We start from the raw sequence: 13679 nt of genomic DNA on the forward strand, positions 1-13679 counted from the left end.
CCCCCAGTGTCACGTATTATTTACCTTCTGCTTGACCCTTACAACAGCCCCGTGAGTCAGGTAGGTGTAGGTGCCATGATTTTCATCCTGGGAATGGGGACTGCTGGGTGGGTGGGTTTGCCCAGGATCAAATGGTTAATGTGAATGATTGGGTTGCAAGCCTAAGGCTTTCTGACCTCTGGGCTCCTGCTCCTTCTGGAAGTTTCTGAATGGGGCCTTCTTGATGTTTCTTAGAGCAGGATGATTTTTAATTGTACAAGGCTGGCCTGCCCAGGGCATAGGCTCTGCATCCCCAGCTCAGCCCAAAGTGGAGTGGGCTCTCTGTGATCACTTGTGAGCACATGGGTCCCTTGGGAGCAGGACCCAGCCCATGCTCTGCTCTGTACTCACCTGTTGGCACCACCTTTGCTGTGCCAGTGTGTGTGTGTGTGTGGGGGGGGGGGCGTGGCCCAGGCCTTCCTAGGGTGCTGGTATCCAAGGGAACTTGAGTTGGATGTCTGCGTGGTTGGAACCAGAGGCTGATGGGGACTCCTGACACAGGAATGGGCAAGTTATCTGTGGCCCCGCCTCATCACATCAAGCAGACCTAGTTTGTTGTACCAAAGTTTCCAGATATTCTTCTCACTCAGCCATGGCTGGGTGGACCTGTTGGCAATCATGAAGTGTCTCTGAAGTGCACAGCCGGCCCCCACTCAGCCTGATAGCCCCAAGAGGAGCTCCAAGGTTACCCCTGAATTCAGCCTTTGGCCCTGGGGAGGGACAGATGGAGCATTCAGGCCTACCAGGTCAGGTTTCCTGGTGGGTGGGATTCTGGCTGCCTGCTGAACGTTCCTCATTGTTGAGAGTAGCTGGCTCATCTTACCCCACTGGGAGGTGCTCCCCAAAGCTCAGGCTCCAGATCAAGGCGGGGGGGGGGGGGGCTCTGCATCCCATGCAGAACCCCCAGGAGACAATTGGTCCCAGCCTCCTGTCCTTTCTGAACGTTTTTGCAGTGATAAAGCAAACTCTTGAGCTCCTGCTGATGGCTATTCAACAGAACATAATTTTAATTCAATAAAAAGTGAGAAGAATCAGTTAGAAGCAGATGTGACCTGGCACTTGTGTTTCTTGGCTTGTTGGTGAATCTCACACAAAGGGCCCGAGAGCGTGGCCAAGCTGTGACCTTTGGGTTCTTAGTGGCACTGTTAGGTTTTTGGAAACTGTGATTGATTTGCAGACACTGTCTACGGAGATATTAAGAAGTTAGCTCTCCTGGCAACTGATAACGATTTTTAAATCACACCGTGTTTCGTCATTGCCTTCCTTTCTGCTTTGGGTGGGGTGGGGTCAATGTTCCAAGGCTGTTAGGTTCAGAGTCGGCAGGGGTGGTACACAGATGCTTGCTGTGGATGTTCCCATCAGGAGTTACAGGTCGAGACCCCCGTCCGTACCTGAGATGTCAATGTGCAGCCAATGTGAAAATTTAATCATGCTATAATTTGCTTGAGCTGCAGTCCTCATGGTGTGTTCCCCTGACTGGCTGCAGCAGTGTCACCTTCACACTTGTGAGAAGGGCAGGTTGTGAGGCCCACCTGGATGTGCGACCCCAGATGCTCTGTTGAGTGGTGGTGTTTGCAGTGCTGGGTCTGCACTGTCTCCACAAGCGCTGGGATTTGAGGAGCTCCACGCAGGTGTGGGAGCAGCCCAAGGCAATAGGCGGTGTTGGTGACCAGAAGAACCATGCAGATACCTGGTTCTGAGTCAAGGCCACAGAAGCCCATGGTTCAATCCTCACTGTTCTCCTTTTATATTTACTCGGTGTCTCCATCATTTCTCATCCTGAAAAGCTGGGGGTCTGCTGCTCCGAGAACCTATATGGAAACACCTTGACATCTCTGGCCACGTGAGGGTTGGGCTGCACCACTGACCAGGTGTCTTTGTCCTTTCTTGCAGAAGTGCATTCGGTTTAACCCGGATGCGACCGTGTGGGTTGCAAAGCAGCGGATCCTGTGTTCCTTGAACCAGAGCCTGAAGGACGTCCTGAACTACGGGCTCTTCCAGCCGGCCAGCAACGGGCGTGATGGGAAGTTCCTGGACGAGGAGCGGCTTCTGCGCGAGTACCCGCAGCCCGTGGGCAAGGGCATCCCGTCCCTGGAGGTACTGCTGCTGCCCCATGGCCTGGACACGGGGTGGAGGGGAGGACCTTCACGGAACTCCAAATTTGATATGGATTCAGACAAGACCCCCAGATTAGAAGTTAGTTTGGGGCTTTGAGGTTGCAATTAATTTTGCGAATTTCAGACAGCTGCGCAATTTTGATCGATTTGTTTCCTTACTGTAGATGGGATGCATTTGTTGCAGAGAAATCTTAGGATGAGCAAACCGTAAGTCTGACTCAGGCTCATGGCACCAGGACCTGTGGGTCCTGGTGTACAGGATGGGTTTGCTTCTGCCTTCCTGACTGGGTCTCCCTGCCCTTGGGTGCACAGTGGCCAGTGGCCATCTGGCTGTAGTTGGAAGCATGACTTCCAGCTTCTTGTCTGAGGAATGACCAGGGGGCTTGGAGCTGTTGTGGCTGTGGGCCTGCCTCATGAATGGTCACCCGAATGCACTTCCATGTGAAGTGTGACACCAGCTGCTGGCGATCTGACCCCCGGCTTGCCACATCCCCAGGTTTACCCACAGTATTTCCATGGGACGTATTTTTTTTAAAAAACATTTTATTTATTTATCCATGAGAGACAGAGAGAGAGAGGTAGAGACACAGGGAGAGGGAGAGGTGTGTTTCCTGCAGGGAGCCCAATGCGGCACTCGATCCCAGGACCCTGAGATCACACCCTGAGCCAAAAGCAGATGCTCAACCACTGGGTCACCCCAGGTGTCCCTCCATGGGATGTACTAAGATAGTCATGCAAGCAGCCTTTGTCCTGTTGCACAGTGTGCTTCTGGTATCCAGAGATTATACTCACCTCAGCCCCATCACACAGTGAGACGCTGCATGTGTGGAATTGAAGCTGTGCCTTTAGCAACCTTGGTGTGTTCTATGATATTATCAGCGATTAGATCACTCTGAGGTCTAAGAGGTCATGGCCCAAGGCTGGACATCATCCACACATTTCTACTCCTAATAGTGAGTTTGAGGCTGAGGTTATTGGGATCCTCATTAAAACAAGCATATGTCAGACCAGAGGGAGGGGTTTCGGTGGAGGAAAAGATGGGGTGCCACTTGGCATCCTGTGGTTCCTTGTTCTGACCTCAGTTGGCTCATACATAAAGTGGGTATCCATTGTGGAGAGGGGACCCGCTTGTTGGGGGCCTGCTAAGTACCAGACAATTTGTAGGTGTGTTAAAGGTTCTGGTCTGATGGAGCTCACACTCGACTGGGCGGTGGTAGACCAGGAACAGCGAATGAACATGGTTCATTCCAGGACTGATATAATTTTCATAATGACATAAAACCTGGTGAAGACAGAAAAGGCCAGAGCCTACTCTTGATCAGAGAGGCAGTTGGAGGAGGTGACTCTGGCTGGGCCACCACTCACCCCTGAGAAGCAAATGAGAAGGCATGAGGAGGGCGTGAGGATGCACAGTGACCTGGGCAGGAAGGTGCTACTGTTTCTAGAAGAGCAGGCACATGCAGTATCCCTCCCATGTCCTTCCTGTCCAGGGACTCATGTGTCATGGGAGCTGAAACTGAGAGGTTTGCAGGGAAAGCATCTCTACTCCTGCATGTGCATCATCCCAGGTGGGGCTTGGTCCAATCCTGGTAGCTGTGCAGCCCAAGCCCACCACCCAGCCTCTCTGGGCCTCAGGTAACAGCTTTGAAATTGGGGCAACATTAGTTCAGCTTTCTTGGGGGACTGTGAGGCTCTAGCAAGGTGCTCTGTGGACGAGCTGGCAATTTCCTTGCCATGAGGGAGTTGTACCTCCACGTATCCATCCATCTCCTTGGGCCTGTATCCTGCCAGGTGATCCACGGTGTGAAATGAGATGTGTCTGGTGGCCTGCACATGAGGGGCACGCATGGCTGTGAGCTCTTTGCCTCCGAGAATTTTGGTAGAATCTGGTTGACTGCTTATGAAACATTGAGGAAACAGCAGGAAAAGGTTTGGATTCCAGAGCGCATCCCTCCATGGCCACGAGCCAGGAATGCTGGAGACCCTGGAAACACCCTCCTCCGAGCAGTTCCCATCCGGCTAAGAGACATTGGCAGCCCTAGCATATTTCTATACCCAGAAGCCACCACCCCCCGACTTGAATTCCATTAGACTTGTCAGTTAGGGAGTCATCACCTCTCCCAACGTCACTCCCAGTGGCACCTGAAATCTCAGAGGTCTGATGGGTGAAGACGGTGTGTACAGGGGCTCACTGCAGCCCAGGGTGCTGCATGCAGAACATACTGTCCCCCTTGAATCTAGAACCAGGGGGTGAAAATCCTAAAATGGTCCTGGATCCCTGCCTCCCAGTTTGGTTCAGGAAGATGGACACCTGCAGTCTTTCCCCAGTGCTCATCCCGGAACCTTGAGCAGCTGATTCTCACGGAACATTTTGATTTCACTACAGTCTTATTTCACCACTTTAAAAAAGAAAAAATCAAGTTTCAGTGTGTGTGACAGAGAAATTCTGTGTGTCATCAAACTGCTGTTTTGTTGGCAGGAGATAGGAGAGGAGAGCAAGTTGGACCTACATGTGAAATTAGCTCAGTGCCAGGATGAGCTCCCTGCTGCCTCGACCTCCCCGCCCCTCGCTGTGCTCCCTCTCGTGCCATCCTCGGGCCTCCCCGCCATCACACCAGGGAGCTCAGTCCCGGATGCGGAGAGTCGGCCCATGCTGATGGCACGTTGGCGGGGCTGGGATCGGAGCAGGTGCCTCACCTGGCAATCTCTGCGAGTGCGACGGGCTGACCGGGAGGGGCAGGAGGTGGAGGTGCTGGGGTTCAGGGCGGAGTGACCCCAGTATGTTCTTCTTGGGCACTGGCTGCATCGGAACAGAATGTGTAGTTTCCAGCTCAGAGGAGGCGCCGTGTTCAAGGAAACGGACGCCATCGAGAGTCCCTGGCAGAGGCTGCAGCAGGGACGCTGGCTTCCCCAGGGTGGGCGTCCTAGGGGTGGACGTCGAAGACACATCCTGATTTGTCAGCGGGGCCACAAGCATGGTCGTGAGGACCGTGACCACCGGTCATGAGAGGAGCCCTGGCCGTGGCTTCCCCGTAGGAGGGCATGACTCCTTTGTCCCCCTGGGTTGCTCTCTTTGCTTTCTGTGCCTTTTAGGCCACGTGGCTGTGGATCTTTGCAGGTGCTGTTCCTGCAATGTCAGGGGCCTGCAGGAGGAATACGGTTAGTCGACCTGACACAGGAGTTTGCTGTGGGGCCCCTGCCTCCCGTGACGTGGCCGAGGACAAAGCCATGCTTCCCCAAACACCGCGTGACGTATTCACATCTCTTCTCTTTTCCTCTTTCTGTTTCCATGCAGTTTCGATACAAGAAACGGGTGTATAAGCAATCCAATCTGGACGAGAAGCAGTTGGCCAAGCTACACACGAAGGTAGGCGGGCAGGGCTGGCATGCACACACTGGCCCTGTGTCGCATACGTGGCGTTACCGTCTCTGCAGATCAGGGCAGTTCCTCAGGCAGCGGCTTCCTGTCCTGGGAAGCACCTGCCATGTGCACATCGCGGAGGGATGGGGCCAGGGTGTGCAGGTGCACTGGTTGCCCCAGGGGGCAGGGGTGCTTGGTGAAGCCGGTGGGGGCTCGGGCAGGGGAACGTGAAGATTCCTCAAGGGCGGGGCTCTGAGCAGGGTGGGTTCAGACGCATGAATGGTAGGGAAGGTGATGCTATGTCCGGGAGCCCGCGCACGCTGTGGGTGAGGCCCACGTGGCCTGAATTAAGCACATGAATGAACACGCCGTCCCGGGTCCCCAGAGCCCCTGAACACGGCCATCCTCTTCTGTGTGATGAAAGCATGCTGGGTGACAACTTGCACGTGGAGTAGGACGAGAAGGGAGGCTGCTCTGTGCACATCCCCTCCTGGGTGTTTCTGGGTGGAGAGGCAGCCATTCTCTCTGAGCCACTGCTGCCACCAGAGAGGACACACTGAGCACGGAGCTGATTAGAGAGCTGTTTACATAAACCGCATGGAGGTGAGACCAGCAGGAGGCCGGCAGGGGTGTGAAGGAGAGGGTCAAGGCCGAGAGCCATGGGTTGTGGTCCGTGAGCGCTCGCTTGCTGGCTGAACGCGTGGCAAGAATGCCCTTTGTCGGGGTCGCTGTGCGTGTCCACCAGGTGCTGGGACTGGGGTATGTGGTCACACCCACCGTGGCGTTGAGGAGGATATGTGTTATCTGAGGATGCTCAAGGATGTAGAGCATAGGGAAAGGCAGTGATGGGAAGCTGCCTGGATGCAGTCCCTAGCCTGCCTTGGTGCTGCCCGGGGAGCCTGCCTTGGTGCTGTGAGCCCACACAGATTGGTTGTGAGTTCTCAACCAGCAGGTTCCCTTGGTTTTTGTTCTGACCCCCATTTGTATCACAACAGATGCATGGATTTTTATTGTCCTCAACAATACGCCATTATTTATTAATGTCCGCAAGTTGTCTAGATGTGGCTGGTGACAGCCCTTCTGCCTGGCTGTCTGCCCTCTGGCCTGTGCTGCTGTCCCCTGAGCACTGACAACTTTGTGGTACAACTAATGGTCTGACTCCTTATGCATGTTCCCTGCCCAGCCCTAGAATCCACCTGGATGGTGGTGTTTAGACCTCAAGGTCTGGAAGCTTCTGTTTTTGTTTTTGTTTTATCACCTTCTAACATGTAGATTAAAATGTGCTTTTTGGATTAAAAAAAAAAGTCAGTTACTAAATAACAGTGAAAACGTTAAGTGAGAATGAGTGTATCTTGTGTCTTTGGGCATTTGCTAATTTTGGCCCTAGAAGGTCCTTAAAATGTGTGGGTGGAGATCCAGCCTGTGTTGGGGGGCTGGAGGCCCAGCCCCCGCCCCCACCATTGCTGCCCACGTGGTGTGTCCTGGGAGCCATGTGGAGGGGGCACAGAATCCGGCCTGTGGCAAGAGTTAGCTCCTTCAGAGGAAGGCAGATTGAGTATTGAGGTTATCCTCAGCTGGCCCAGGCTTTCTGCTCCATGGCAGGAAATCATGATTCCAGTTGATGAGGCAAAGCTGGGGGACATCCCTCCCCACCAGGGTTGACCCACTGATCGTTTACCCCACAGGATGTGATTGTCTCTTTCGACCTTGAATTGCTCCATGACCAGGCATCCCTGTTTCTGTGCAAGTAGTCACAGACGTTCACCAACAAGTGGATTCACTGAGTGACAGCTGCCCTATCTGCTCTCCACCGTGGCTGCTGCTTTAGAGATTACAAAGCATAACTATCCATCCTTGGGCCTCGCTCCCCAGAGATGGAGGCTGAAGCTCTGGGGTGGACCGTGGAAGTGGTAGTTTTTTGAAGTGGCCCAGGTGGCTTGTCCTTTCAAAAGTGAAGGATCGCCCTGTGGCTCCTGGCATGGGCAGTGAAAGCAGGAGAGTTCTAAAACCTCCATCCAGGACAGGCTGGCTGCGTCTGGACTCCATGCTTGGCGCTGGAGTTCCGGGTGCAGTGAGCTTGCCGCCTGGTGGGTCTGCAGCGCCCTGTCCGGGGTGGCTCCCTGTCCCCGGAGGAGGCTGGAGCGTGCCCCGTAATAAGGAGCCTTCCCAGGGGCTGTAAAGACATTTCTGTTTTCTTATTTTTCCCCTTAGACCAATCTGAAAAAATTCATGGACCATATTCAGCACCGTTTGGTGGAGAAGGTCATCAAAATGCTGGAACGAGGCCTGGATCCAAATTTCCATGACCCAGAGACAGGAGGTAGGTCCTGGGTGCGGAGGACGTCAGTAAGCCTCGCACAAGTGCGAGCTCGGCCGGAAAAAGTGCCTCTGTCATCAGATCCCACACGCACGTGCAACACTTAGGCTTTTCTTGGTTTTTGAAAGTGCTTTCTCATTCCTGGGTGAGTTCCAGAGAAGGGCCGAGCCGTGTAGCCGAGCACGGCGCCTGGCACACAGTAGGTGCTCATCCACAGCTGCTGGGTAAGCGAATGAATACAGGAGGGATGGTGAGGCGTGTGGTGCTGTTGAGCGCCCGTCAGGGCAGACACGCTGGCACGTGCACACCTTGCTCTTCCAGCTGAAACCTGCCTCCTTATTTACATTCACAAATCCGAACAGCCCAGGGGTTCCCGAACTCCGTGCCTGTGACTTGTGGGGCTGGGTGATTTCTTCATCTTTAAACAATTCCAAATGAGCATTGATCTTTATTTATTTAATCTTATCCCTGCCCCCTCCCCCAGTTTTATTGAGATTTAGCTGATCCAGAAGGGTCAGTTTTAGACTGCATCGTGTTTCATACTCTACTCTGAGGACTGGTTAATGTGTCTCCACAGAGTTACAGTTGCTTTTCTTGCGATGAGAACCCTTAAGATCTGCTCTTTGAGCAGATACACAGAACAGTGACGTTAACTGTAGTCACTGTCTCTGGGACTTGGGACTCATACATCTCGTAACTGGAAGTTTGTACCTTTGACTACCTTCACGCTGATCCCACCCTGCCGCTGGCAGCCAGCTGTCTGCTCTCTGCTTTGGGAGTCGGTATTTTGGGGTTTGGCGTGCAAGTGACATCCTACAGGTATCTGCCTGACTCATTGCACTCAGCTCGGTGTCCCAAGGGTCCATCCATGGATCGTCAGTGCCCCCACAGGATCCAATCCTTGTGGCAGGATTTCCTTCCTTCTTATGGTGGAATAGGACTCTGTCCTGGGGCCAGATGGTGATTCGTGGCGGGGGCTGTGTCATGTGTTGTAGGACATGTATAGCATTGCCAGCCTCACCCTGGGCTCCAGTAGCACCACCCCACCTGTGACAACCAGACTGTCTGTAGACATTGCCCGTGTCACCCGGGTGGGAGCCCTGCCAGGGACACGCTGAGCTGGGCTGGCCTAGAGGGCTCAGGTGGTCTCTGTGGCAGCTTGGGGTGTTCATCCTTGGGGTGTTCATACCTGGGGCTAGAGAGCGTTCCTCCTGGACTCAGCCACTGCGGGGCCCCTCCTTCTCTTCTGGTGACTTGCCAGCCCTCCTCCGGAGGACTGTCACATAAACGCATCCTGCTCGGCCACTGAGTGACTGAGCCCACAGCACATGCATGTATCTGCTCAAGGATGGAGCTTTCTCATCATCTCTAGGGGGTCCTCTGACCGCTGCAGTTGGGGCAGGACCCCCGCCTGTGCCCATCCAGCTGTGCACAGCCCCCCTCCCCCACACACACACCCAGCACAGGCTGCTGGATCACAGCTGTGATCACTGTGGACTTGTATGTCTCCCAAATTTAACTTCTGTCTGAGATACCAGGAGATGGGACACGTGGTGGTGGGAGGACACGGAAGGCACTCTTGGAGGGGTCGTGCATCTCCAGTGTCTGCAGTTCCCTCCTTGGGCAGCCTTTGCCCTGGACATCCACCAGCCTGGCCTCGAATGTGGCTGTTTCCAGATGATTCCATGGAGGAGGGCCAGCAGTAGGGGGTAGGTCAGGGGATCTGCTCTGGGCTGCTCTTCTTCTCACACGTGGCCTCCTTCTCTGAAACTGGTATCTTCCAGATTCTGGGCTTGCAATGACTCTCCTTCCCTCTACCTAGCTTCCAAAACCACTCAGCACAGACCCAGATACAGGTCTGTGCCCATTTCTGGATGCTCCTGGCTGTCTGGGAGAGTTTCTTCTTCTTGGGCTTCCCCGTCTCTGCCTTCGGCCAGTGGATAGTGTGATCAGGCTGTGTGCACCGTTGGGGTTTGTCTGTTTGTTTTATTGTTTTCTTGCCCAAACAAACTAAAGACTGTTATTTATTTTTAAGTGTAACTTGTAAAGCAGAGTCATTGACGTGCAGCGACTGCCAGATGGTCCACATCCAGATCTCTCCTGGTCATGGTCAGCATTCCCCTAGAAAGCAGAACCTTCCCCATCTTCTCTTCGCCCAGCTTTTTTTTTTTTTTAATTAGTAGATTTTATTTGTTAGAGCAGTTTCAGGTTTACAGGAGAGTGATTGGAAAAGCTGGAAGCTCTGTGGGGGTCCCCGATAACCACCAGCTCCCCTGTTATCAGCATCTTGCGTTAATGGGGCAGATTGTTATAGCCATGAGCCCATCGTTACTAATTAGAGTCCGCAGGTTACTTTGGGGTCCACTCTTGGTTTCATCCGTTTTGTGGGTTTTGATAAGCAGTTATGACAGGTGTCCATCACCATAGGGTCATACGGAGTAGTTTCCTTGCCCTCAGTGTCATTCGTGATCCACCTTTCACCCTCCATCCCTGCTAATGCCTGGCAACCACTGATCTCTTCATTGTCTCCATGGTTTTACATGGATGTTGTAGAGTTAAAATCATAACGTGTGGTCTTTTCAAAATGGTTTCTTTCGCTTCGTAAGATGCGTGTGCGGTCCCTCCATGACTTTTCAGCTCAGGAGCTCACTTCTCTTTAATGCTGCCTGGCACTTACAGTGACTGGATGGACCACAGTTAATTTTTCCATCCACCTGTTGAAGGCATCTTGGCTGCTTCTAGGTCTTTAGCACTTGTGAAAATAGCTACTATAAACATCTGTATGCAGGTATTTTTGTGTGTAGACATAATTACCAGTGATCAGACATACTGGGTTTTATTTTTAGAGGCCAAACAAAAATATGTACAGGATACAAAAAAGAGATATTTAAGATAGAAAGTTCTGAACCATAGGCCATGTGCAGACCTGAGACCCCGCTGTAGACAGTGCTGTCAGACCCTCACCGTGACCCAGCTCCACCGTGCCATCCTCAACATCTTCAGATTTTTCACACACACCGCCAAATTAGGCAAAAAGAAGCCATTCTAGCTGGGGGCCAGGGAAAGTGGGGACCACGCACGAGGAGTGAAACAAGCGAGGTGAAGAGTGGGACGGACGTTCCCTGTAAAGGAGCTAAGCTGTGGATAAGTCCTAGGACGACGGCACAGAGCAGCCCCCATGGAAGGTGAGCGCTGCCCAGGGAGGCACCCTGGCTATGGAGACAACCCATAGTTGACTATCACAGGCTGCCTCCAGACAACAGGTAGTGTGACCAACTTGTCCTTATTCTCCTGGGATGGCCCTGGTTTTCACATTGAAAGTCCCATGCTTGGGGATCCCCTTGGTCCCAGACATTCTGGCACTGCCAGTTATCCTAACAGTGACCAGGGCACTTAATAATCACAGCCTATTAAGTTCCAGCGATGTGTCAAGGGTGTGGGAAACCTCTTTTCCCTTAATCGTCGTGTGTCCCATGAAGCTGGCCCTCTGTGTGTGGCCAGTGTCCTCTGAGAGCAGAGGAGGCAAAGGCTGGGCTCATCTGCCCTGGGACCACAGGGTCTATGCTCTCACCCCTGGGGAAAGGAGGTGGGTCTCTCTTCTCATGCATGTGCGTGGCGAGACACGGCCAGGGCTCTGGCTGGTGCAGAGGGTCCAGGACTGGACGGTCTGTGGTCTCGGAGCAGGTCCCCTCACCGTCCTGGGATGGGAGCATGTGCTGCAGCGCCAGGCCATCCTGGTGGGAGGGAAGAGCTGGCTTGTTTCCCCTCTTACTCCAGACGCTACACTGTCGTCCTCATGGGCTCTGACAACTGTCGCCTGTTCCACTAGAATAGGCACCAGCTCCACACTGAGTTGGGTGACTTTTTCAAAGCCAGTTGGCGAGCAGCAGAATCTGCGGGAAAGCCGACTTCACCGCTGGTGCAGAGAGTTGAAAGCAGCTTGCTTTCTAAATGGCAGGAAACACGATGTTCCGACTCAGGCCACGGCCCTGTAGTGGGCTTTGTGGTTTTCAGACGCTTCTGGGCTGCATGCGGGGGCCCCAGGTTGGAGAAGCAGCCCTTTGGGACGAGGGATGTGCAAGAGATAATGAAATCTCCATAGAACGACCTGTCAATTAAAATAAAGCAGCCTGTGATTACAACGAACTGTCTGGTGCCTATTCTAGTGGAAATTATAATAAGTAACAGCAAAGGTCACATGAAGAAATAAAGCCACACCCACCAGGGTCTCTGGGTTCATCTCCTGCTTTGGTTGGCACCTGTGGGACAAGGCGCATGGTGTTCTGAGTCCCAAGGAAGGAACGGAGACTAGTAATTTGAGCAAAAATTAGTTTAGTGCTTTTATTTCACACTGTGTTCCCAAATTTGAAAGAAGCACGGGCATGACAAAAGGCGGGGTGTTAATAAAGCCAGAAATAAAGTCTTTCAAATCATGGAACATATTGAGAAGTAAAAAAATAGAATTTTCATTGATGGAGTGGCTTTTTCTGGTCACCTGTGATGGGTCTGGACTTCACCTCTGAGATCCAGTGACTAAGTTAGTTTCCAGGGAGGTAGTAGCTCATCAGTTTGTCAGGCTGGTGTTGTCCATCATCTGTGCCGAGATGTGCCTGGCTCCACCACGTGTCGCCACAGCCCGGCTCCTGGGAGTCCCTCCTGGCTCCCACGTGGCCCAATTAGAAGCTTTCTCGGACACTCTGGCTCCCCATACGCCGAGCAGTGCCTCCTCCGAGCGCTGGCTTTGAGAACAGAAGGGGCTTCTTGGATGCGGATGATGAACAATGGTCCACATGTGGTTGCCTCACTGGAGCCCCTGTGAGAATCCTGGAATTAGATTCTCCAGAAATAATAACACTGGGTACACAGAAGGGGGGTGCATTTTGAGCAGACAGGGTTCCAGAACCTCATAAATGTCAATCTTCAGAGAGTCGGAGATACTGCTGGAAGACTGTGCCGCCATGGATCGGGTTCTGGTGCATATGGCGGGTCAGGTGCACTTCCTGGTACAAAGGAGCCTGTCTTTAAATGCAAGCTCGAGTAGAACATGCAGTTATTTCAGGGTTTTCTTTTGTACACCACACTATGTTTCAGCGAGGGTGACAGGTGACTCATAAGGTGCGTATGGTAGGGAGAGATGCAGTATGTCAAGCAAGTAAGGAGTCTGGGTGGGGGCAGGGACGAGGGCCGCAGGAGGGGGCCTTGGCATTGGGCCATCTGCCACAACTGGCCAGGGGGAGAGGAGGTCGGTCTGGGCACTTGTCACAGTGACCCATGTCATGGCATGCACACATGGCCAGGGGCAAAGACCCTGTGGTCCAGAGCGTCTCCTAACGGGGCCTGCTGGGGGTGAGTGAGCAGCAGCATTGTCACATCACACCATCACCTGTTCTTTAATACCTAAATAAGAGCAGTGACTATGTTAGAGCAGTTTGGGGTTTACAGAATTGTTATAAAGATGGTACAGAATGTTCCACCTGTACCCATAGCCCATTTGCCCTGATTACCGTCCTACCAGAGGAGGGTGCATTCTATAATCAACGAGCCAATCCTGATATGTTGCTATTAACTAAAGTGCACGCTTTCTTCATATCTTATTAGTAGGTAACGTCCCTTTTTTGCCCCAGGAGTCCTCATGGCACGTAGTTGTCTTGTCTCTGTAGGCATCTTTTGGTTGTGACCGTTTCTAGCGTTTTCCTTGTTTTTACTGACCTTGGCTCTTTTGGGACCTGGGCGGGCATATTTTGGAATGCCCCCCTTATTGGGGTTTGTCTGGTGTGTGTGCATCATCGTCAGAGTGGGTTGTGGGTTGTGGGAGGAGGACGCCAGGGTGAAGTATCCTCCTAGC

General features: G+C 52.9%; 1 protein-coding gene across 6 annotated transcripts in view; it reads left to right on the forward strand.

The window, feature by feature from the left end:
- Nucleotides 1-13679, forward strand: part of SHANK2 (SH3 and multiple ankyrin repeat domains 2) — a 509567-nt gene that overhangs the window by 91842 nt on the left and 404046 nt on the right. For all 6 annotated transcript variants that reach the window (XM_041774022.1, XM_041774021.1, XM_041774024.1 and 3 more), the window contains 3 exons: nt 1933-2136; nt 5452-5523; nt 7729-7837. In XM_041774022.1, coding sequence (XP_041629956.1) covers nt 1933-2136; nt 5452-5523; nt 7729-7837 — 385 coding nt within the window. The remainder of the gene's footprint in view (nt 1-1932; nt 2137-5451; nt 5524-7728; nt 7838-13679) is intronic.

This window comes from Vulpes lagopus, chromosome 11, assembly GCF_018345385.1.
Source record: "Vulpes lagopus strain Blue_001 chromosome 11, ASM1834538v1, whole genome shotgun sequence".
Lineage (NCBI taxonomy): Eukaryota > Metazoa > Chordata > Mammalia > Carnivora > Canidae > Vulpes > Vulpes lagopus.